Source organism: Falco naumanni, chromosome 9, assembly GCF_017639655.2.
Source record: "Falco naumanni isolate bFalNau1 chromosome 9, bFalNau1.pat, whole genome shotgun sequence".
Lineage (NCBI taxonomy): Eukaryota > Metazoa > Chordata > Aves > Falconiformes > Falconidae > Falco > Falco naumanni.
This window is the reverse complement of record NC_054062.1, coordinates 47,819,578-47,845,576: the sequence shown is the minus strand read 5'-3', so window position 1 is coordinate 47,845,576 and position 25,999 is coordinate 47,819,578. Positions and strand designations below refer to the sequence as shown.

The 25,999-nt window shown below is 43.1% G+C and overlaps 1 protein-coding gene across 12 annotated transcripts in view; it reads left to right on the top strand.

The window, feature by feature from the left end:
• The window catches only part of FGFR2 (fibroblast growth factor receptor 2), an 87,866-nt gene that overhangs the window by 43,639 nt on the left and 18,228 nt on the right, over positions 1-25,999 (top strand). For 5 of the 12 annotated variants that reach the window (XM_040605878.1, XM_040605877.1, XM_040605872.1 and 2 more), the window contains 4 exons: positions 10,742-10,932; positions 11,775-11,922; positions 15,817-16,019; positions 25,414-25,565. In XM_040605878.1, the coding sequence (XP_040461812.1) occupies positions 10,742-10,932; positions 11,775-11,922; positions 15,817-16,019; positions 25,414-25,565 (694 nt within the window). Of the gene's footprint in view, positions 1-10,741; positions 10,933-11,774; positions 11,923-13,492; positions 13,638-15,816; positions 16,020-25,413; positions 25,566-25,999 lie in introns of all 12 variants that reach the window. The other 7 variants (XM_040605873.1, XM_040605882.1, XM_040605880.1 and 4 more) reach the window with 4 other exon arrangements.

Genomic DNA, 25,999 nt, shown 5'->3' with positions numbered 1-25,999 from the left:
TTGGTCACTGTCGCAAATTAGTTGGTCAAAACAGTTGCTGTTAAGTAGTTCATGTATTCTGCATATACAAGTGAATATACGTGCATTGGTTAGCGTTTGCACCTGCAGCCTTGTTTCTTCTGTTGGGTTGGATTATTCTCATTACTGAGCAACATAATTTCATTTCAGCAGTTGGCTTCGAATGTACGTTCATTTGCTGGAGTGTTTGTTGAAACCCACCTATGTCTACACCTGAATGAATAGTCCAACAAATGACTTCCCCCCACCCACCCCCCCCCCCCGCCTTCAGTGACATTTTCTCAGAAAGCAGGGTACTGGCACCTGCTGCTCAGGTGATGGTCCTCCCGGCTTTGTAGGAAGCTGGCTGTTTGGAGGGTGCACTGAAAGGCAGGAAAATGTAGATGCAGAAGCGTCGTGGTTTAACCCCAGCTAGCAACTAAGCACCACACAGCCGCTCACTCACTCTCCTTGTGTCAGGATGGGGAAGAGAACTGGAAGGGTAAAAACCTCAGGGGTTGAGAAACAGTTGCTCACCACCAACCGACCGATACCCAGCCAGTTCCCGAGCAGTAGGCCCTGGCCAGCTTTCCCCCAGTTTATATACTGAGCATGACATCGTATGGTGTGGAACATCCCTTTGGCCAGCTCGGGCCAGCTATCGTGGCTGTGCCCCCTCCCAGCTTCTTGTACCCCCCCAGCCCTCACGCTGGCAGGGCCTGGGAAGCTGAAACATCCTTGGCTTGGTGTAAACATCACCCAGCAACAACCAAACCATCACTGTGTTATTAACATTATTCTCATCCTAAATCCAAAACACAGCACTGCACCAGCTACTAGGAAGAAAATTAACTCTGTCCCAGCCACAACCAGGACAAGAAGAGAGGTCCAGAAGTGTAGAAAGTAGCAGAGGAACTTTTTTTGGTTTGGAGTACAAAGTTTGTGTCCAAGCTTGGCCAGCCTAAGTGGTTGCTATGAACGCTGTTGCATCTTGCAAACTTTCTGTGCATTTACCTGAATTACTAGAAATACGACAAATGTGTGTAACCAGGGTCTTTGCAAGAGGAGAACATCTCCCCTCTTGACATGGGACCACATGGTGGTAAACTTCATCACTAGGGAAGGCAAGCCCAATGGCTGCGTGAGGTCCAACATAGATATGTCTTGTCTTGGATGGTCCAGCACAGAGCATTGAAGTTCTGGGCGCTGGAGCTTCTCTCCTGCCCTGGGAGCCTGCACCCGAGGTATGGTCAGTCAGCCAGCTGGTCTAGCGGGGGAGGCAGAGGGCTGGGGAAGGGAGAGCACCGTGGTCCTTCTGATCATTTCACACCTGCGTTGCTCAATAGAGCGAGTGTGCTGTGTAAGAAAAGGGGGAGAAGTTTAGGAATATAAGAGGGCTTTTAAAGGTTTACATAATCCTTTCCATTTTACTTTAAAGGCAGAGCTGTTTTTAGGAAAGGAAATTTGGAGGATGAAAAATATGCAGTCGGGTCACAATAACAACAGCAATAATAACTCCCACTGTGTGCTTTATGGCATCACCGGGTGCACTGGTGACTTAAGCCCACTGCAGCTGGGAGAGGACATCATCCCTGTGGGAGAGATGCTGTTTGCCAGGCATACAGTAAACCTTTGGCAGAGCCTACTGGAGAGCCCAGTCCAATGGACCCCAGTGTTGTCTCTGGTTCTTATAAAGCAGCTGAGTGCTGGGAGCTGTGCGCAGTACCAAGGATGGTATCTCTGTGTGTAAAAAACGAACGCAGTCTCTGGAAACGGCCAGAACAGTAAATTTTACTATTTCTCTGTGAGAAGTCACAAGTTAGTTTTCATATTTTCTTGCAGCCTTTTTCTTTCAGGGTACACTGAAAAGAATTTCAATGACATTTCAGCTGCTCGTTGTTCTGACTGGGTCCCGTGTGTTTTCATACTAAAATAAGGCCTCTCCCTGCTTTGTTCAGACACGTATGAAGCTTTTGCTTATGCATGTCCCATGTGAGGGCTACCGCAAGTGAGCTCCAAGATTGCTGTTATACAACTCTTGCTGCTATGAGTTTTTCTGCTCCGCGGGGCTGATGAAACACACTCTGTGTCAGCCTGACAATAGGCCTTTGCTTTAAGGATGAACTGGTCTTAAAAACCTGTTAATAATTTCACATTTTAAAACAAGAGCATTCATGTTGCCTGCCGTAGCCCTGGGCTTGCTGGCTGTTCCCGTCTCTTTTAACCCTCTAATATAAGTGTGATTTGAAAGCACACGTTTTAACTAGTTCTGATTGTGATTTCTCCCCACCCCCCGTTTTCACTGACATCAGTGGGCTTCGTATCAAGCCAAATATGTCAGCCTTGCTTCCTTTCTTTCCCCCGGCTTGCTGCCATATGAAAGAGGTGTGCAGATGAACTTGTGCTGTAAAGGTGTTAAGCAAAGATGGATTTTTAGCTCAAATGCACACAGGACAGCAAGCTGAAGCTATGCTGTAGAGCTATCCAAAGAAACAGATGGGATAACATCAGTGGGAGCTTTGCCTGCTGGAGAAACTACTTCAAATTGGAGGTGAAGGTGGTGAAGCCAAGGACAAAGAGTTTGAATGCACCTGATTAGTTTCTGTGAAGATTTTAAAAAGGCACTGCCTTCTACTGGGCTGGCCTTGGTAAGTAGGGTGGCTCAGGTAGGTGAGGCATGGGTGGCACAAGGAGGTTGGATGGGGCGGCATAGCTTTTGCTGTGGGTAGCAGATGGGTCTGCTTCTGGTGTCTGTGTTTAATTTTATGGGAAAATATTCAGTGACAGCAGGGAATATGTGGAGTCTGGTTCCCTGTGGTCTTGCTTTATGCCAACTGATGGTACTGATCTGCAAACCAAAGCAGAGGTGGATGTCTGGGCCCAGTAGTTAGCAATGATGAAGTGTGTGACACAGAAGCAGAAAGAAATGCCTCAAGTTTATATAAAAGGCTTCTAAAGTAAAGGACAAAGGCAATTTAGGAAGTGGTTATGGAGGTTATCTCCTCAGTCCCACCTGCAGGAGCAGATCCCAGCGGTGCTCCAGACCCCAGCCCTCGCCGGGTTCACTTGTGAGGGCCAGGAGCTCCGGCTGCAGCGATACTCCTCTGAGCTCTTGGCCGCTGAGGTGACTTCTTCAAGTAGCCTTGGGCCAATGGGAAATGCTATACATGGAGAGTCCTGCTGTACAGGAACATTGAATAGTGTGAATGTTTCTTGGCTAACGCCTACTGATAAAAGATGCCAAGATTTGTAAGGCGTGATTTCATCAGCACTCATAATGCTGGTCTGATCCATAAGCTATTCTCCCAGTCTGCCTGAAAAGCTCCTGTTCTTTATCCAGGAATCTTGCCAGGGCTGGTGTTTATCTCTTAGTGTTTAGTGACAGTGATCCTTGTAGCCTGAAAACATCTGATTTTGCAGAGTTTGGGAGGAGAGCGTTGTCCCTGACTTGCTGCGGACGCTACCTTGGTGTGTATAGATTACCTGGGGAGCGATGATTTGAGGGGGGTGTATAAATGGAACATGGCAGTTCAGCAGTACTTCTGAATTGTCCATCAACAACACGCAGTGCTTTGCGTTACGCAGAAAGGAAACCAAACTGGCGTGCAGCTGGTAGAAGCTGCTCAGCTCCTGGCTCACATATATAGAGTGTATATTTACGTTAATTAGTAGAGGCGTTTTGCCTACACCTGCTCAGTTGTTTCTGATCTTTTGCAAGAGCAGCCAGCCCTCAGCCTTCCTCCTCTGCACTGTGGAGCAAATGGTGGAGTTTGCGGTGTTTTCCTTCCAGCGTTTCATAGAGCGCAGGCCCCCAGAAGCAATTGCTTATTGCTGGAGAAAGGAAGCGAAGGTTTGGCTTGGCCCAAGCGTAGAAGGCTCCCATGAAGGAGGAAATTCCTGTGGGGACTCTGACATCTGTTTGGTTAGACCCCTCCTATGCCACTCCACCTAGGGGTATGGAGGGCAAGTGTAGTTTCAAATCAGGCCCTTTGTATGAACTCGGATAATGCTGGATTTATGGAGAAATCCGAGTTGCAATTCCTCGTGCCTTGGCTGCTCCTGGATCGCTCCTCAAAAGGGCTCTCTAATTCAGAAAGCAGTAATTAATGCAGTCTCTGAGCGCTTGTGAACTGAGGCCAGGTTTGCAGCTCGTGTGGGTGGAATCTTTCATGAAGGACAGTGATCCTTGTGTCTCTCCTTGCAAACTGGTTCCTTTGCTGTCAGCTAGGGCAGGACAGAAACTTGGAAGGTCTTTGCTTGCTGCATGGTGAGGGATTGACAAACATTTAATCTTTCAGTGGTTGATATTTAGCCTGAATGGGTAGTGATGAGGGACTGATATCCTCTGGTTTTCCCAGTGGCTTTAGTAGATGCCCTCACCCAGTGGTAGGTATTCATACCACCAAAAAACATCATCAGAGCCAGCAATAATAGTACCTATGTGTACAGTCTCAACAGGGATGCCAAAAATTGAGCACAGAGTGAATGGCACAGGTAGAGAGAGTTGTTTCCTCAGACTGTGTCTGAAACGGTCGTTCATGCCACTTCTGAGAAGAAATATTTCAGCTTTGAGGTGGTGTGGCGTGCACTGCTCCTGTGGGAGCTGGAGCTATACCTGAGAGGTTTCACCTGCCTGTCAACTCCAGGCGATGGTTAAGTCACCTGAGAAGTTACCGTTATAAACTGCATTTTCTGTTGGAGCAGTTTTGGTAATTCCGTGGGTATAGTTTGGAAGAGGGCACAAGGAGGGGGCTCTGGGTGTCCCAGAGTTGGGTGATGCCACTGGCTTCCCACTCCACGAGGCTTGTCCGTGGGTCAGGTGGATATTCACCTGCCTGTAAAGTATCTGCCGGGGGAATCCCCAGACGTGATGCATTGTTGGGTCAGAGAGGACACACGCAGTTGCTTTGGGGACAGAGCCATGTAGCAATGCGTTCCCCCATCTGTGGTGTGCTCCCAGACCTCGGGGGCCTTGTGGGACACGGCTCAGTGGAAATGGTGGGAGGGTGCTGCGTACCGGGTGAAGATGAAACACGGGGGAGAAATATTTCAGTCCAAGGGTACGATGAAAAAGCTGTGTTTGATATTTTTTATATTTTTTCAAAGGCTTAAGAGTCAGTCTTGCAAGTTTGGGATGCTAAGCCAAAGCCAAGGCAAGAGGCTGTGATTTCAGTCTGGCCTCAAATGCAGTAGCATGCTTTTGAGACCCATAATTTACAGGATAATTAGCGTTTTCCAAAGCAACAGATGTTGCACGATCAGGAGGAAGGTGGTTGGGAATGGGCAATGTTTTCACTGAACGGGGTCCAGACTGCTGCGAAGACGTCCCGAGCATGGAGTCAGGCAAGAAGAAGCAACTGGAGCCGAACGTGCTGTGCTGACCAGGGCAGGTGAAGAAGAGGGCATGGCAGCTCTGTGTTTTTAGTTAAGCAGAGAGACAGCTGGAACTGTTTTAGATTTTATGCAGTGATGATTGCATACACAGAACCTCTACCAGGGGCTATCGACCCTGAATGGTTGCTGGTGCATGGAGAGGCATCATCTGAGGGAGCCCTCTGCGACTTCACGGTGGCAGCCATCTAGGTGACGCCTTAGGAGTCAGTAGTATTATGAAACTGGTATTAAAGTCTCTGATAAATGTGTCTAATTAAAAATTGTGAAAAAGAACTAGATAATTTTTTTTCTCTGTCACCTCTCCCTCGCCCTGCTTAATCGAGGATCTCTGCCTTGTCCCCAGAACTCATGTTCGGTCTTGCATTTGCTATTCAGCTTTTATTTTCTTAGCCTGCACTTGAATCACACATTTGCAAGGAGAGGAAACAAGCACATTCAAAAGGAGAAAATAAGAGTAGTTTTCATTATTTATTTTTTTTCCCAAATGAATCAGATGCCTTATCCAAAGCCCATTGAATTCCATGTGAGTTTTCCCCCTGACTTCAATGGGCTTTGGTTCTGGCTTTTAGCTCCCATGAAAGGTCCCGAACTGTCTGTGCTGGGGTGACAAGGAGGCTTGGGCAGACAATTGCCGGAGCTCCTCCAGCCCCTGGCCCAGCCAGGTTGCTAAGGAGACTTGGCCTGGGGCTGGGCCCAGAGCTCACCCCTTCCGGGGTTGTTGTCTCCGCTCCCTGCCAAGGCACTCCAGTGGCGGCACAGCCACTCTTTCAGTCACAATACACTCGACTTCGGCCTCTGGCAGCACCAAATCCTGCCCTACATCTTCCCTCCGCCAGCGTGCTTGGCGAGCAGCCTCTCTTCCCGCAGTTTTTCCATCCCTGCAGCCCTTGCGCTAGGACCGGAGCGGTGGGGTCGCATCTTCTGGTCGCTCTTGACTGTGAAACTGCGGGTTTGGCCCCTGTCGCACCCCTCCGTACACCAGCATCTTCACCTCGTACCTTTGCATCGCGACTTTCCTGGCTCTCTCCTCCCTGGTTTCCCTCTGTGTTGGCTGCCGCTGGTCAGCAAAAAGAAAAAGAAAAAAAAATATTGGAGGAAATTAAGCCAAGGGTGGGAGAGAGATGAGGCCCTTTTGTAGGAACCACCTCTCCAGAGACTTACGCTTCTTAAAGAGCCGATTCTTAGGACTCCTCGTGAAGTGTGCAGCCTCCAGTAGTTGGTTCCAGGATAGTTCTTCCAGTCGCTTCTTCCTCCAGCATCTGTGGCAGGATGGGCTCCCACCCATCTCCATGTGTCGTGCAGGGCTGGGAGCTTCCTGGGCAGCTCCTTCTATTGTGCCAGGGGTTTTTTGAAACTTGGAATTTTCCAGCTTTCTTAGATTCTTTGCATTTTTCTCTCTTGGAGGAGGGTACTTTGAAGTTTTAACATTAACAGGCTAAATAACAGTTTCTTCTAAGCCATTGGGCAGGTCTGTCAGTCATCGTTGCAGATAGTGAGTCTGTTTGTCTACAGATAACAAGCAGAATTGCTCGAGCAATTCTGAGCAGCAACGCTCAAACCTTGGGCACTTTCGTGGTGGCGTACAGTTTAGATGCTTGTAGCCTTGAACGCGATATTCCTTCCATGAGCAATTGTTTTTGCTCGGCCTTTTGTACATAATTTACTCCTCAAATGGGGATGATGTTGTTTTTGTATCTAAGCTGCAAGTTAGAGAAAGCAGGCTGGTGTCAGTCTCTCAAGGTGGGATCCTTTAAGCATGCTTTCTCTTTAAAAGGTGTTATAAAGGTAAACTTGGGGAAGCACTAGAATAAAAATGAAAATAACACGTGGAGATTTGTAAGTAATTATGTCTGGCTTAATTACTTTCAGGTCAATGTACAGACAATATTTTTCATTTTAAGCAATGTTATCAACATCCATTATATTTGCTTTTAAACATCTATTACGTTTCAGTTGAACCAGGAAGGTCTGTTTGAGACAGACATATCTCTGAAAAAGCCTTGTAGATCTGTATGTAGTTCACTGAGTAACTAATACGTATGGTAATAAAATTAGTATCTACTACTTTTTATGGTCCTTATAACATAATGTTTATCATTCTTAAAGACAGCTAATCTATGGGCTGATTTTCTGTATTATAGCATATGCTGTTGACTTGGTTTTGAAACGTGTTAGCAGAGCAGAACACTGACATTTCAGTGATCAGGTAGCAAAGATTGATTTCTTGAGGTTTTGATTCAATTCAATATTAATGATCAAGGGGAATATTGAAATCAGTAGGGCTACAGAGCTATGGGATTGGTTGCCAACTTTGTTTGTATGGAACTATTGTCTGAGTTAAATAACGAGATGTATATGATCACTGTAGTTTAGCGATGAACCTGATGATAATTATTAGCTTATTGAAGGCTAATGATAAAATTAGTTTTACTAGCCTTTAAGATTTTTATTTTTAAAGGCAACTTTGACTCTTTTGCTGGTCTTCAGTGAAAAGAACACACTGCTTCCATCTAATATTAGCATAGCCAGATGTTTGAGCGATGATATCTGCTTACCAATGTACAGCTTGTATTTTAAATGCTAAATAGTGATGTGGGATTTATGAACGTGGTTTTGACAGTACCTGTGCTTAAGCAGAGTCCTTAGATGCGTGCAGCATGCAGTGAAATAGGAAAGACAGGGTAATATCCCAAAATGACTATTCCCAGGAAACGGTACAGAATTATACCTGGTCATTTGTAATCAATGGAAGTATCTCCATATTTATTTACATATTTTCCCTACTTCCCCCTCCGTAGTGATTTCCCTCAATACTGAGTGTATTTCTTGTGGTCCTTGGACTCCAGGTTTGTCAGGAAACCCTGCTGAATTTGCATCATGATGGTTACGTTCTTCTGTGCTGTGTGCCTGTGTGGGCATAGGAATACTCCCCTCTGCTGAAGCGGGGGAGTTGATGAACACTAATCATTGCTCCATATGTTGAAGTGCAACTAAAGTTTATTTTTAACATGTTTACCCTTAGAGAAGAAATTTCACAAATGGCTATACATGTACATGCGCTTTATTTATTTTTTTTTAAAGGAATTTGGGATCAAGAATATAAGAACTCTGCTTTTACTTCTTTGCCTCCTCTTTTTTTGGTAAAGGAAATGTTTGACAGTCATCAATAAAAGATTAAATCGTTGATGGCTATCGGGGTAAACTAAACGCATTTTGTGTGTTGATGCTGGCATAGTAGGAACTTTTCCAAGATGTTTCAGGCCTCATTCTCTGGTTTGTTTAAGGGCAGAGAATAAGGTCACGAAGGAAATCAAACCCTGATGTGGAGAAATGAAACATGAGGCCTACTGACTTCTAAAAAACATTTTAAATAACATTCTCTAAGGTTTCATTTTATACTGAAGGCAGCTGTAATAAGTTTTGGAAGATGGTGTAAGGTTTCTATTAAAGAGAGATTTTTCCTTGCTGTTTTTGTACCCAAATGAACGAGGGAGGGAGATGGAATTAGAGCTTATTTAGTATAAGGTGAGAAACTAAAAGTTCTCTCCAGAAATGTAAAATATTAATTTATATGTTCTACTGTAATTTACAAATTAAAAAGAATATGAAACTGTTCCTAGATCTTTGAGAATGACACACATAGCCATGGAATAATTTAATAACTGCAACACAAATGCACTTTTGCCACAAGTAAAATAAGACTGCTGCTTTGTAGTATGCTGCCAGCGTAGCCTCAGTGAATAAATTCCCAGTAGATGTTTGCTGCATGCCAAATATATTGGACTGTATAAAAGATCCCATTGTTCCATGGGCATCGTTATTTGCTATTATACTCTCAATGTTTGCTTGTGAAACAGTTTATTGGAAACTAGTACGTTTAAGAAGGAACGCTTGATTTGATATTCAGTTGACTTGGCTCTTAATGTCAAAGCTTTTACAGTGTATACAACCTCTAAAAATAAATACTTAGGTCCACTCTTTTTCACTTCAAAAGAATTCCCGGAGCAGGGGAGAACGGACAGCTTGGGCTGGGGATGGGCAAGGGGCTTTTCACTTCTAATTCATGGGTTGAAAGTCTATGTAGGTCAGTATTAACTTTACATTCTTGTAAAAAGAAATGGACAGAATTAAGTTTGCATGGAGAAGGTGGGGAGCTCCCAGCTAGGCTGATGAAACTGCAGCTCTGAAGGTTTTCTGGGGAGGGTGGCATTGTCCACCACGCTCACTGGGTCATAAGGCAATTTGGTAACCAGGGCTGCCATACTGAGGACTTTTCATTCAAACATTGTGTAAGAGATTAAGTATTTATGCTTTTCCCACTTGCCTTGTCCAGCAATAAAAAGCTGTTGGTGGCCCTGGAGGCTGGGGAGCTGGCTCATGCCCTGCCCACCACCCAGATGATTTTAGGAGCTGTTAGATCAGGCGTAGTGAGGGTGATGGAAAGGTGCCTGACTGACATAGCTGAGGGCGAGGCTCCCATTGATGCTTTCCCCAAAGACTATGTATATCACATCCACTAAACTGGGCTGAGAGCGCTGGCTGCAGTGGCTCTCAGGGTACCCAGATGATACAGAGTGCTGTAACACTGTGTATTCAGTGATGGAAGCTTGACTGAGAACATATGAGAAATGCTTAAGCAAGTCTATAGATTAAAAGCTCTATTAGCTCAACATTAAATACACTGCAGTTTTCAAGACAACTGCCTGTGTCCTGCTCAGAATAAGAACAAACTGGTGTTTCTGCTGCTGCGTCTGGGTAAAGCAGAGAGCGGCTATCGTGGTAGTACTGGTCAGAGCCTTCTGAAAAGTCGAGCCGTCTGGTACCTGCATCCTGCGTGAGGTGTTTCAGTGCTGAGGCTTCTGCTGCTAGTTTTGAGAAATTTTGACACATCAATCAGTTTTTAAAATGAATCCATAATCTTTCTTAATTTGTGAAGGTTTAGTCCAATTAGAATGTTTTAAAGCTCAGAGATACTACAATAGCTAAAAAAAAAAAAAAAAAAAAAGGTATTTTACTTAATTCTTGCTGAGTTGAAAATGAAAATGCTATGGAAAAATGCTTAAAGTTTTTAAGTGTGGTTTCTGCCCTCCCCCCAAATAGCTATTCTTTATATTACAAGTGTAGTGCTCAAGTCATCTCCTTTGAACTGTAGTTTTTGTTATACGTTTTGGCTGCAGTGTTATTTCAGAGGAGTCAGCCAACAGGCTTACAGGGCTTTTTGGCTCAAGTTCACTTACAGTTTTCTTGGCAGCTCTGCTTATTTATGCATCTTTATTTCTCTCTCTCTTTCTCTCTCTCTCTCTCTCTCTCTTGCTCTTGCTCTTTCTCGCTCCCCCTCCCCACCGAACAGAGCGATCACCCCATCGGCCCATCCTCCAAGCTGGCCTTCCAGCAAATGCCTCTGCGGTCGTCGGAGGTGACGTCGAGTTCGTCTGCAAAGTCTACAGTGATGCTCAACCTCATATTCAGTGGATAAAACATGTAGAGAAGAATGGCAGTAAATACGGACCAGATGGACTGCCGTATCTTCAGGTTTTAAAGGTGAGGCTTTACAGATGCCGGCGATGGTGATGACTTCTTTAAAGTGCTGAATTTATTTGATGTAAATCCAAGAATTTTGAGATCTGAACTTCTTTTGAAAATGGAAGTGTTTATGTGAGAAATGAAATAATGAGTTAGATAAACATTTATTGTCTAAATGCTAATTATGCGGCTTATAGACACCGTTTTGCTCTTTTTTACTTCCGTGAAGTCCTCCGTTTCTGAATGTTTCATTTTCACATGAAACCCCTCTTAAAGAACATCGTTGACATTTATGTGTGGGTAGAACGCATCCAAAACATACCCAGGACAATCTACTCCATTTCTTTCACGTTTCTTCAGCCTCTTTGTTTCAAAGTAACATGACACCTGCTGCCAAAACCCTGTTGGCAGGATTGGGTTTTCTGGATGCTTGAGCCTGCAGAGATGTCTACTTTTTGCTGGCGTATTGGTGGTGTCATTCCTGCCGGCAGGTGTTTTGAGCAAGCCTGACCAAGGAAACTCCAGTTTTCCAAGCTGGGTGGCATTGCCAAAACTCAGCATGCTGGCAGGCAGGACAGCCGGCTCTATACCGTCCTGTTCCATGCAGCCGGTGCACAAGCCCTGGTGCTTATTTTCCCCCATGCCGCTGTTTTCTAACTCCTCGTGCAATGCTTTGGATTTAAAAAAAAACAAATAACAACAAACCCCAACAAACCCCAATCCCTCAATGTTTTGACGCTGATACCTGTATGAAGTGGAAGGCATATTCTTATGACGTGTTGGTGGTGGGACCGTAGACAGATTGGTGTCCGTTTTGGGCAGCAGTGACATTGTTCTCCTGTGTTATTGGTCTATTCTAGCATTCGGGGATAAATAGTTCCAATGCTGAAGTGCTGACACTGTACAATGTGACAGAGGCGGACGCTGGAGAATATATTTGTAAGGTCTCCAATTATATAGGGGAGGCCAACCAGTCTGCCTGGCTCTCTGTTCTGCCAAGTAAACAAGGTAACAATGTTTTTTAAAGCAAGCTGGATGTAGAAGCTGGAAAAAAATAGTGCTTTGGGAGACTGCAGGCAGCTTGTAGGATAACTCTTTGGCCTTGTGGTATATGTGTAATCCTCCTTCGGTGATGCAACTGGTATTACACCAGCAGCCATGGAAAAATTCCCACAATATTCTGTGTGTACCGTAAGCACTGCTTTCTGATGCTGATCTGTGTTCTCTCTTGTGTTTGGTGTTTTTGTGTCTGTGTGTTTATGTCTGTCCAGTTTTGTTGTTAATTCTGCCTACCTTGCAGTTCACGTATAGGGTACTCATTGAATAATATAATTATGTCCTAATTAGTGTATATTTATATACATACGTGTGTGTGTGTATATATGAAGCACATAAGTACCCACTGAAGCATGAGTCAGGTCGGTATAGTCACTTACAACTTCCCACATGACCTATGACTGCAAGGTGGGAGGGTTTTCCGGTTGTTACTCACCCGTTACTAACTGGGTAATGACCCGTCAGTAACAGTAAGGACTGGCAACAGTGTGACTACAACTTCTCACTAAATTTCCTTTAAAATGGTCTGGTAAAAATGTGTTTATTCCATCATCATCTATTTCAAAGTAACATTTTTGAATGGAACAGAGACAAAAAGCAGCAAACAATAATTTCTGTGAATGTCCATCATAGAGATGTTGACATAGATGCCCTGCTGTGCCCATTTTAGGACAGCTGGAATGTTCCAGGTCTTATACATTGATTGGTTTAGTGCGTAATGAGTTGTCAAGACAGAGATTTAGCAAGTCTGGAAGGAGACCAGAAAAAAGAAAAAACTTACAGGGTTTGGTTTTTTTTCAGTCTCTAAGACTTGGGAAAATATCTTTTATTTCCATATCCATGTTCTTGAACCTTTGGGGTCCAGTTTTTCTCCCTGTCCCTTGAGAGCCACAGCTAATCTTTTTTGAAGAAGAGCTGAGATACCGTCTACTGTGCTTCTAAGCAAGCCACCAAATATTACCAGACTTCAGATTAAAACGAGATTTGACAGCACTGCACAACATACAGTGTTTAAGTGTACTGCAGTGGGTGGTGCAAGGACCATACACTGCATAAGCTAGCTACTAAGTTGTGTCTTTTGGAGCAGAAGTTTTTTTTTTAATCCTTCAGAGTGTATTTTTATAGTAAATTCTTTCCTCTGAAACAGGTAACTACATGTGAAGGATCCTGCATTCTGTCCTACCTTGTTTTCTCTGTTTTTCTTCAACTTCCTTTTATTAAAAAAGAAGAAGGAAAAAAAAAAAAAAAGCTTTGTGGGTTAATTTTTCCATGTCATTTGATTGCATGCATGTTTAGGTGGTGAGTTTAGGTCTGGTGAAGGGTGTTGATTACTTTCTGAGGTGAGCTGGGACCTGTTGGTAAACGCCTTTTGGATGAGGGATTGTGGATGGGGAAAGGAGCTTTGCATCTCTACACCTCTGCCTTTACAAAGTGCAAAGCCCTGTGGCTCCATCTCCCTATCCACAAGAATTCTCTCAATGTCTAGCTTTTTCTCTTGCTTCCCTCTTTTGTTTTTTTTTAGGCTGCCGGTGTTAACACCACGGACAAAGAAATTGAGGTTCTCTATATACGGAATGTAACTTTTGAGGATGCTGGGGAGTATACATGCTTGGCGGGTAATTCTATTGGGATATCCTTTCACACTGCATGGTTGACAGTTCTGCCAGGTATACACTGCTCTCTTTCTGTGGTTTTTCCTCTTTTTTGTTTCCCCTTGTTGATTGCTGCAGAATTAGCACGGCTTCTGTCTCAGAAAAGGACTTTTACAATGATTTCTTTTTTTAAACACAGTTGTCTCAAGCCAATGAATTGTTTTGTCACTTATTTGCAACTCCAAAAACTTAACAACAGCAACAAAAGGTGGGGGGAATGGCTATTGCACCTAATTGAAAATTTTTTTACATCTGTTAAATGTTCGTTAGAAATGCTAAGGAACAGCAGTTCCTTAACACTTCAGTGAGATAACTGAAAATCAGCACATTAATCATTGTAAACTTCTTCAAGAGGAGGAAATTCAAAGTTTCTTGTGAAGCTATGGGGCTAATTTGGCCACAGCCATGTACTGGTTCTTTAGACTACCAGAACGATTCAGTGTGCTTAAATTCATTTTTACCTATCATGCAGATCTCTTATGGAAATCCTAATTTTAATGTCAATGGATTGTGTACAGAAGCAGTGCCTTCCATATCTTGGGAATCGGCTCTGTGCATCTTTAAATATTGCATGCTCTAAGAAAAACAAGTAGTCATTTGCTTTTACTGCAAAGCATGTCTTGCTATTCTGGGGTTGATGATGTTTCTGTCCTTAAAAGAAACAAACATCAATGTGCTTTATTGCCTGAAAATTGTTATCAGCTGTTAGAAGATGTAACTGTAGTTGATTTTGACACTAGTCAAATTTTCTCATTTATAACTGTTGGCAGCTGCCTTAGGAGTTCCTTTGAAAAAACATGAACCACCTGAGGTTTGCTGGGTCATCTTGCGCTTACCATTTATTAATTGTTAATCCTAAGTAAAAGGTACAAAACCTGCATGTGCATATTGCTGAGGTTCATATTACGGGAGTGAAATGTTCCCACTTTCGGCAAATAATTTCTTACCCTTTATTAAAATTTATTGAACAAGGCAACTTTATTACATCTCACTCTTATGTGAACACCGAGCCTGCCTGGTCTGTCACCAAGCAGGCAAAGCAATACTTGTGTGGAGCTTGCTTCTGCTAGCAGTGTTTGCGTTTTGCAAGTGCTTGAACAGCATTTTTTTTTTTTTTAAACTGATTTTCTTGAATGAGCTATTTTTATAAGCCTAGAGTGAGGCACAAGAAAATTTCAGCTGCAACGTGCATTGCTTGTGGAGTGACCGCTGATTGCTGTGGAATGCTGTTTATCCGGGGGTTGAATCCCAGATAAGGGATTAGGGACAGTGTTTGCACATATAACTGTCTTGAAGATAATTTCAAAATGGTTTCAATCAGAGTAACAGCTATGTAGAAACCACTCCCACTACAATCTAATCTCATAGACTAGTAACCACTGATGGGGTTACTTCAAATATGCAGTCCTCACAAAAGAGGACTCATTAATTAACATATTGTTAGCAATTCAGCTTTCGCTTACACTATGCTTTTTAATCTGACACGGGGCTCTTCAAAGGACCTCAGGGGGGTTAGACATCTGGCATGAACAACAACGAGTAAAGCAGCTAAGCAGCCCGGATCCTTGAAACACCCTTGAAACCCCTAACCTGGGTTTAGAAACGTGGTGGGAGACCTACTCATCCCGCCTTGCTGCTGCATTTTGAAATGCCGGTCAAAATATTGGATAAACGCGCTATGCAGACTCAAGCCCAAATGTCTCTTTGTGAATTTAGACACTTTTCTTTTAGGTCAGTTAACTCCGTATTTTATCTTTAAATGTGTCTTTTTTTGGTTAAAAAGAGTTACCGTGCTTTTGAATTTTGACTTGAGTAACAAAATGAACCTGAGCCTAGTTTGAACACTTCAATTTTTTCTTATCCCCTAAATTTATTCTTGATCATGCACTATTTCAATGTATATGTATCTGCCTATCTAGGCAGGCACATGTATATGTCTATATATGTATCCATACATGTACAAGCTCACACTCAGTGGCAAACAGAGAATTCAAAGCAGCAGTCTAGAAAGAAGAGCAATTACTTTCAGATCAAAAGATGACCTGAACTTTCACAGTATTCTGTATGTCACCCAGTCACTACAAGAATTGCTGATATTTTACCATTTCAAGTTCCAAGCGCTGTACCGAACGATGCTTGTACTGTGTGCTAACTCTGTGGCATGATTGTTCCCTCCTGAAAACTTCCAATCTAGCTCCTGAAAAAGAAAAAGAATACCCGACATCTCCTGACTACCTGGAAATAGCAATTTACTGCATAGGGGTCTTCTTAATTGCCTGCATGGTGCTGACGGTCATCCTGTGTCGCATGAAGAACACCACCAAGAAGCCTGATTTCAGCAGCCAGCCCGCTGTCCATAAGCTGACAAAGCGAATCCCTCTGCGCAGACAGGTAACAGAAAGTAGATAAAGAGTTTAAAAGACTTTTACCAAACAACTAAGCCAGCACATCCTTCCGATGAAAGCTATGGAAAAGGGAATAAATAAGCATTATACCAAATTGCAGTAGGGGTGGGATTTAATCTGGCACCTAAGAGACTGGCATGGGAAGAATGTACATCTTAACACATCAATGTGTGTCTCAAGGCAAGGGAATCAGGGCAGGGATGTTAAAGGAGAAATGTAAAAAAATGGAATGTGTTCTGTATTAGCAGTCTGTAGATGGAAAAAATGTATTTCAAGTATTTTGGGGCCTGATCCCACAGTTCATTGAAGTCAATGGAAAAATTTTTACTGACTTAATGGACTTTGGAACGGAATCCTATTTGATTGTGTATTTATGGTTTTTCTAAGGTGACTATTATTGTAGTAACTGGGTACCAGATACAGAGAGATATTTTTCAGGAAGAATTTTGAAGACTGAGGGGAGGGAATTTCAGGGCCAAGCATCCAGAAACCGCCCCAAAATAGAAAAAAGACTGTAATAAAGTAAAAACAGGGGAGATACTGTATCAGATCTTGGACAGTTTGATTAAGATGCTGATACTTTTGAGTGAGGAACAAAAGCAAATGTCAAGTTTAAAATACACACACAGCATCGCATGAAATTTATTTTACAATTGCTTGTGGCCGGCAGTGACAGTTTCTGGAGGGGGCGATACCAGGAGCAGCAAACCAATTGAATGAGTAACAGGACTTTGGCTTTGTCACAGGCCATCACTTGCCAAAACAGCCTCCGTTCCCACATACTATCCTCTCCTGAAAGACTTAGTTCTTTTGAAGCTGGAGTTTAATCTGGTTTGACTTTCTTGCAGTAAGTTTTCAGGGTAGACCTCTGAACCCACCACATCCATCCTCACTCAGGTTTCAGCCCTGCCAGGTGGAGGGGTGTTGGCATCTGAGGCTGAGGTTCACCTTGTTGTTCAAAATGGGGACCATCTGCGGGGGTTGGATCCGGGCTGTGGTCAGGGGGGTTGCACCCGAGGCTTTAGTTTGGATCTGCCTGCACCGTGAATACGTTGTGCAGAATTTCTGCAGGTCGTTTTCATAGCCTGTCCAGAATATTATCGTTGTCAAAGTAATACACATACCTTAAAAATAGTTCTTCAGTGGGGTAAGTGTTTGAAACTTAGATGCACTATCAGAGTTAGGGTGGAGCTTGGTCTTGGGATTTTGAACAGTATTGCTTTTTTCTGAACCCATGGTTTCTGAATCTTCTTGGTTAAAAATACTACAAAGCAGTAATGCTTTAGCCATCTTCCTCTAAAGTGCAGTATTTTACAAAATCTTGAGGTGGGGACATGAAGTTTGTCCAACCTGAAAAATATTGGATTTGTTTTTTGAGCAAAAATGGTAGTTCTTATTTTTTCAGTCTTTCTTTGCCTTTTCCTTTTTTCTTGTAACTATGATTTTACTCATTTGCTTGGAAGTCACTGGGAAGAAGAGGGACTTTTGACTCTGAATGTATCAGAGTGATGAGAAGCCCTCAGTTCCATTCACACTTCTCTATAGCTAAAAATCTGTGTAGCTTTCTGGACAAAGAAGGCTTTTCAAATGTTGCATGCTTAACCAGAGACACATATCAGCTGGTTAGATAAAAGACATTTATTAGATTTCTGCCGAAATATAAAAGCATCATAATGACTCAGAGATAAGCTGACGGCGTAAAAAATACCTAGGGTTTGGTGTGAGCTCAGTTGTGTCAGTTGGAAATGGTTCCTCAGGGGGAGAGTATTATTTCATTGCGTGTGACAGCAGTGCCAACCGCTGCCCTCAGTTTAGTTAGTTATCATTTAATGATGCAATATGGACCTTCTCCAAAGCTATTGTTTTCACAGAGGAAAAAGAATCTGTCTTACAACATGCTTGTCAGATAGGGTTTTATTGGTTTATTCTGGTTTTCTATATTTTCTTAGCCAAAGCAGCATTTTTCTTTTAAAAGCAGGAATAATTTTTCTGAAAAACAATACATGTTTGAAAGTGCGAATCCTATTTCAACCCCTAAGCAAAAATTCCACTAATCTCAATTCTCCCAAGTACTTTTTGTTAACAGGAGTTTCTCATTGAAGGGCTCTCTCTGCTTTTGTGCCTTCACAGAGGGAAATACAACTACTATAAGCATTATAAGAAATACGTATTTCTGTGTTGATGGTTTCACTGGTCATTTCACTAATTGCGTGTATTAGCTTGCAGAGGCAGGATGAGACAAGTCAGTCCCTAAAGACTTGCTCGTCAACAGTGAAGATTCTGTAATTTTTCACTTAGCATCTCCTTGGTCTCTAAAGCTGGAGCAGTTATTTAGTTTCTGCATCTTTTAAAGCTGGTTTTAGATTTCAGAATTGTTTTCACGAATCAAGAATTAAAAAATAATCCAGGGGGTGTTTTATTTAACGGGTATGTGTTTCTGGATTATTCAGCTCTGTTTGTTTTATTGTGCCACCAGGCTTACTTTTTTGTTTCAGTTTATTTGTATTTCAGAGGATTGTATTTAAAGCCTGGTGTTTTTTTTTTTTTGTTTGTTTTTTGTTTTTTTTTTTTTTTTCACTAAACCTGTATTTATCTATTGATTACAGAAGGTTCTCACTTGCCTTTGTGGAACGTGGCCGAGTTGCTGAGGGGATGGTGAGAGCAAGCAGGGGAGATGCTCATGGCAGGTAGACTGCGTGAGCTGGGCAGAGATTTGGGGCTGGGTGATGGGATTTGTTGGAATTCCAGAGAAATGAGGCCATAGATCAGAGACTTCTTGATATTGTTTTCAAAGCTCTCTGCTGCTGGGTCAAGCTCCCTAGGGATCTGGATATGAAAATAATCCTGGTTCCCAAAGAGGCGTTTGCACGACTGTGATGCCATCTTGTCTAAGCGGGATAAGAGTCTTGCTGAGTAACATATGGTTTGGTTTGCAGGCCTGGATTGTCGTAAACTATTTAGTCTGAGCTACTACAGGATTTTATCATTCCCCACGTGCAGGCATTTTTTTCCTGCCAAAGTGCGGTTCTTTTCGCATTCATAGGAAGGGTCAGGATGAAGTCAGGAATTATCAGTTCCCTCCCCCTACAGTCCGCAGCCTCACTAGGATCTGGTACTTAGTTTTCAGAATAGAAACTGCTTACAGGGAAATCCCCGAGCAGTTGTTGTTCTTCATATAAAAGCAGAGAGGTGCAGTGCTCTGCTGGTGTTAGCCGTGTTCTGTGTAGAAGTACCAGCTTGGGAGGGAGGGGGAAGAAGTATCTGTAGGACTGAACATCACAAACTGTTTTGAAGTATGGGCTTTAGGTGACAAGTTCACTGAGCCAAAAGGTAAAAGGTAGCCTTCAACAGGATATACATCTCCTTTGTAGAACGTACTTTCCTTTTAACAAATAAATTATAATGAAACAGGCAAAAAGACAGTCCCATCTTTTGTGACTTGCCCAGTCAAAGTCAAGTACTAGTGTTTGTCATCACTAGAGCGTTTCATCAGTGCCATCACAGTTAATCTGTCAAGTTGGGACCCCTTCAGCTTGGGCGTGTATATGTGTCTCAAATAGGGAGGAGTGATTTCTCATGCTTAACTTTTTTAATGCACTCACATTAATTTATACTTACTGTTGTTGTGGAGGCTAACTCTTCATAACAACATAACGTGTGCATTTGTGATGAACAAAGACTGATTGGTTTAAAGTAAGACTTAAGCTCACCCAGCAAAATAGCTAGTTCAAAATGATGTTGGCAGCTGGAACGTGAGAAAAAGCCAAGTAATCTGGCACAAGTAAAGTAGCATAGTATTTCACGTAGTATTGAGCTGTAAAGATATCATTCATTTTAAGGAATAGACTCTGAAATACAAAGATTAATACACAGCTGTCAGTAGGATATGTTGCAAGGAGTTTACCTAAATACCTACTTTAGTTTCTTGCTTTATCCTTGGATTTCTCTAGATGGAGACCATTGACTTGCCTAGTAGTACTCGTTTGTTATTTTGTTCTTGTAGAAGAGTTTCAGAAGGAGTGCTTTTCAAGAAGCGGTGGAGCGTGTTTTAAATGTCAGTATTTAAAATTAGGAATCCTCAGTTTCGTGTAGTGCATTTAACCTTATATTTCCATAGATCCAGTCACTCAGATGGACTGTTTTTATCAACAGTAATAACGTTACTTACTGATTATATTTATATACATATATGCATATGACTTCGAATTAACTTTTACAGCAGAGCCTTCAGAAAGACTGACAATTATAGGAAATCACTGCATGGCTGCTAAAATCTCACAGCATGAGTGCCAGAACTGACAGATCTAGGCTTCGGGACATGGTATAAATCATCAGTGGAGGAAAACACCCTTCATAATCAATTACAGACAATTACACACTGCTCTGCAGCTGATTTCGCCACATGGCATGTAAAGATTCCAGCAAAGATTTGTTTGTTTTAAATGCTCCGCTGCTTAGAAATGCTTGTAAAGCATTATCTTAGAGCTGATTAAATACAGTGTGCTGGCCAAAGGAAAAATATGTTTTTAAAGTAGGGATATAATCATGCATTGGTGCATGACATTTGGACACGGTGGGCTTTTCTCCTTCTAAAGTGCAGATATGGAGCTAAAGATCTGTCTGACACTGGTACTTTTTCTTTTTTCTGGCATCCTAAATGCAGAAATGAAGCACACAAAGAATATTTTCTGGTGGAGATCTACCTTCCTGTTCAGGTTAACATATACCACAATAGTCCATTTGGTGTTCTGCTCAAGTCAAGCCAACTTCTGCCTTCCTTGCTTTAATTAAGCACTCAAAAATGCCACCTTAGTGTAGTGTTATCACTTAAAACAGATGTTGCTAACACATGAGGAGACCCTGAAGATGTTTAATTCACCTGCATCAGGTGGCCGTCCTTATTGCTCTGCCCTGGCTGTGCTTTGTTTCTTTACGTGTGAGAAGCACACGTTGGTGAGCTGGGTGGTTGCCCAAGAAGTTAGTAGTTAATGCATTTTGACTAGCTGTCCAGCTGCTGCTGCTTGGCACCTGGTAGACCCAAAAGTGGCCCTGGCATCTGTATATTGGCCATGTACAATTACAAACTTGCTGCAAAAGCTGCGTATGGCTTCTGTTATGCCTGAGTCCTACGTGCCTTGACTCTTTGCATGACTTAGAGCAAAAAGAGCATCCGTGTACTTGAAAGCAGCTCCACATGCTGAAATGTGGGGCTCATGGCAGGAGTGTCGTCACTAGTTCTTGAACCTGCATGGTAAGGGGTTGGAGAGCAGTGCTGCAAGTAGCAAGCTGCAAAAAGGCTTTCTATATGCTGTTCCTTAAATGTATACATGTAGATTAAAGTTGACCATGTCTACTGACCTTGGAGTAGGTAGGCTTTTCCTCATTGTTTTACAGTGCACTCTAAGGCAATGAAAAAAGGTGCTTTAGGGATGAGTTCAGAGGTTAATTCTTTACTATTGCAGAAAAGGTGAAAGGCCATTTTCACATAGAAAATCTCCTCCAACTGCAGGCCAGCCTGGGTTGGCTTCATCTTTTCTGGAGCAGATTTTTATAGCCCTTGAGCTCCTGTAACTCCTTGTATTGCTCCAGTTAATCAATCAGAAGAATATTCCCTGGGAGCACAGTCCATTTTTCATCTCCCAGACAGTGAGTAGTTTCTCTGGATTTTTCATCATTCCTGTCCATGATACTGCACTTTGGTTACCTACAGCATCTCTGGCCAATCATCCAGTTATTGTGTGAAGTAAACATGCAGTAGTGTTAAAAGGGAAACTGGCAGAGTCTTTCGTCTGTGGGTTTTTTTGTTTTTTTTCTGTACATTATTACTATTTAACTTCTGTGTTTGAAATGCATCACCAGAGCATTTCAGTTTATTGTTAAGTTTACATTTATAGGTTTCAACCACGCTGAGACTGCTGAATTGGGAGTATAAGAGTTAGTGAAAAGATGAAACTCTGGCAGAGATCTGAACAGTGTTTAATACAAATATTGTATTCATGAAAAAAGGACCCCAAAACATTCTGGATCATTTCTGATACGTAAGGGATACCATCTAAATTTTGCAGCTTCAAATTCCACGCCTTCCTGATGTCACATGAAAACAATGGCTGTACTGACAAAGAAAGGCAAGAATGGAAAGGCAATGTAATAAATAAATAATTACATAAGAATTGAGACTTGAAAAAAGATCTTGGTAGAATGGCTGGAAAAAATAGTGGGTGACTTTTGGAAATATGGAAGAAGTAGTCATAGAGTATTAGTAGGTTTGAGGTAAGAGATTAAACGATAGAAACCAGAAATAACAGAAAAATGAAATTCAGTGGAAGTAGTGGGGACAGAGGAGATGCCACACTGTTTGTGGAGATTTATGCACTTCTTAGTGCTAAGCTGGTTCATTTCTTGAAGCATCATTTTTAAGCCATGATGAAAATGAAGAAAAGTAAACAAAAGTCTAATTCCAGCCCTGGTTCTCATGCTGGATTGCCATGCAGCTCCAGCAGGTGTGTTCCCCTCTGTAGATTGGGCATGGCAGCATCTCTAGGATTCTGTTCAGTATTCACTTACTGATTTATTTGGAGCTACCTGATCAGCATTAGTAATTTTCTGTGTGTATCCCAAATTGTCACCATATTTATTATCCTGGAGAATCTGCCAGGTACTTAATCTGCTGAAAGTAAATATTAACATCAGTGATGGTGGGATGAATGAGGGGGAAAGTGGTCCACCTTACTTTTCTGAATGGTAGCCTTATTTGTGCAGTTATACTTTCTTGTTCAATAGACACCACATCTTGCATGCAGAAGCTGGAGCTTCTGATATAAGTAAGGGTCTGTCAGCTGCAAAACTGGTTACTAAGTTTAATTTTTTGATAGCAATCCTTAACACTTCCTTATAAAACCTCTTTACAGTCTTAATCTCTGGTCTTAGAAAAATATGTCAAGAAGCCAAACCCATTTGGTGAGGTGGGTTTGAGGATGTCTACCTACAAAAAGACCTCTCAAACAAAACGGCTGGTCAGAGTTGTGATGAGAAATTTGTTTGAGAGCCTTAGCCTGGTCTTGTCAAAACACATTGTGTAAGACTGTGACTTGCAAAAGCCTTTCAGCCCCATTCCGAGGAGCTTGAATAATTCTGTGGCTGAGACACTGTAATTGTTAATTGGACTTAATATAAGGGAGCATTATGCTGGATGTATCAGGTGTCACAGAGACAAGAGGATTTTGTGTTCATATCACTATGTGTCACTGCTTTGCACTTTAATGCTATTAGGATCTGTTTGCTTGTAATTGCTTTTTTTTTATCTAGTTATAAGACCTGTGGAAGAAAATTGTAGCCTGGTGAGATTTTACATAAGCAAACCGGGTGTCAAAGTTGACTCCAGGTGATGAGGGTAAAGGTTGGGAGGTTGTTACTCTGATGCTCTAGGCTTCCAGCTTGGGCAGCAATGCTGGCTGAGAAGCACCTCCTGCCGCCTGATGTGAGGATGGGTACCAGCGACAGCATTGTGAAACAACCTTCATCCCACCTTGGCCACCAGATTTGAACTTGGCCAAGACTGTCAGTGGCCTGAAGAGAGAAGGAGGATACACACTTAAAGGAGTGGAAGACTGGCAACACAAGCATTTTTGTTTTGTGTTCATATTCACTTGAAGCTCAGAGGTCAGCAGACAGCAGGCTGCTGCTTGCAGGTTTGAGGAAAGAGCCTTACAGAAGACGCACCATTCACACCAAAGCATGGTGTGACATGTTACATGGACGTAATAGCTACCTCCTTTTTCAAAGCAGTTATCATTAAATACCTTTGGCGCTCTAAGGAAAATGTTGCTGAGGCTGGTGAGAAATCCATACTCCAAAGTGGATTACATTTCAAAGTGTTGGACACTAAATTATTTTTAGGAGCTCTTCTCCACATTGCCTGTGGAGTCTTTAATTAAAAATGTAGTTAACTGAAAACTTCAGTATCCCCAAATTATTGTCAGAGCTTTCTGATGCTTTCAGTATTGAATGCTTAGAAAATGTAGAACCATAGAATCCATAGAGTCATTTAGGTTGGAAAAGACCTTTAAGATCATCAAGTCCAACCATTAATCCAATATGCAGAGTCTACTGCTAAACCATGTCCCCAAATGCTACACCTACACACCTTTTGGGCACCTCCAGGGCTGGTGACCCCACCAGCTCCCTGGGCAGCCTGTGCCAGGGCTTGCCCACCCTTTTGGTGAAGAAGAACTTTCCCTGGCACCCAACCCAACCCTCCCCTGGCGCAACTCGAGGCCGTTCCCTCTTGTCCTGTGGCTGGTTCCCTGGGAGCAGAGACCGACCCCCCCTGCCCACAGCCCCTGCCAGGGAGCTGAGAGCGATCAGGGCCCCCCGAGCCCCCTTTTCTGCAGGCTGAGCCCCCCCAGCTCCCCCAGCCGCTGCCCACCAGCCCTGCGCCCCAGCCCCCTCCCCAGCCCCCTGCCCGGCTCTGGACACGCTGCGGCCCCTCAGGGTCTGTCTGGGAGTGAGGGGCCCAGAGCTGAGCCCGGCTTCGAGGGGCGGCCTGGCCAGTGCCCAGCGCAGGGGGACGGGCGCTGCCCTGGCCCTGCTGGCCACGCTGCTTCGGCTACCAGCCAGGGTGCTGCTGGCCTTCTCGGCCCCCCGGGCACACGGGGGGCTCATGCCCAGCCGCTGCTGCCCAGCCCCCCAGCCCCTTTCCCGCCGGGCAGCTCCCAGCCCCTGCCCCAGCCCACAGCTGCCGGGGCCGGCTGTGCCCCACGGGCAGGGCCGAGTGTGAGAGGGCCCAACATTTCCTACACAGTAACACGCATTTAACCTTGATAATTGTCACTGCTGAAAAATATGGAAGCCTTTGCAAAAATACCATTTTTCAATGACAAGTTCAAAATTTCAGTTTAATAGTAACACCAAAAAATAGTAAATTGCGTGCCGATTTGGGAGGAGAAATGGTGACATGGACAACTATGAATGAGTGGAAGAGGAGAACTTATTGGTAACCCCTGCTCATGGTATAAGCTGCCCACCTGGGTATCTGAGGGTAATGATGTAAATACTCTCATCTGATTAAAAAAATATTAATTTGGTAACTGAAAAGAGGGAGAAGTTTATTTAATTTATTTTCAGAGTGAATGTATTTAAAGGTTACATGTTTCCTGACATATGGGACAGACTAACAGCCCTGGCAGCCGTTCGAGTGAGCAGTGTGCTTACAAGGGAGGGTAAATGTGTGAGAACAGGGGACTAGAAACAAGGCTGTAGGTTCAGCCACTTTCTAATACCACTGTTCTGAGCTGGCTTGGTTATCAGCTACTGCTGTTTTTCAGATACTGGGTCAAGGTTACATCTCCACCTTTTTTTTCTTTTTGCATCTTGTATTGTAACAACAGGTGTCGGCTGACTCGAGCTCCTCCATGAACTCCAACACTCCTCTGGTGAGGATAACTACTCGCCTCTCCTCTACGGCTGATGCCCCCATGCTGGCAGGAGTCTCGGAATATGAATTGCCAGAAGACCCAAAATGGGAGTTTCCAAGAGATAAGTACGTAACCTCTTTCCCTTAACGCTACCCACGCACATCCGAACAACATGACACAGTATGGCAGGAAGCATCCTTCCTAACGCCTCCCAGGCTTTCTTTAGTTAAAAAGAAACCACAGTTACCTGAACCTCCTCTGAAGATCAAGATGCAGTTCAATGATCTGAAATCAGTTGGCTTTAAAAGAAACTAAATTTTCTCTGCCAGTCATTCTGATTTTCTTTCCAGATTTCTTGTAGGTTTTCAGATACTTCGCTGAAATGTAACACCTCTGTTAAGAAAAGATTGAATCTGAAGTGTTATTTCAAAACATAAGTGATCTAGACCAGGAGAGATATCCACATACAAGCACTGTTGATGCGCAGTCGTGATTTCCCCAAGCAATACCTCTGTAAATTAAGCCATGTTTCTCAGTTGATTGGTTAGTATTTATAAAT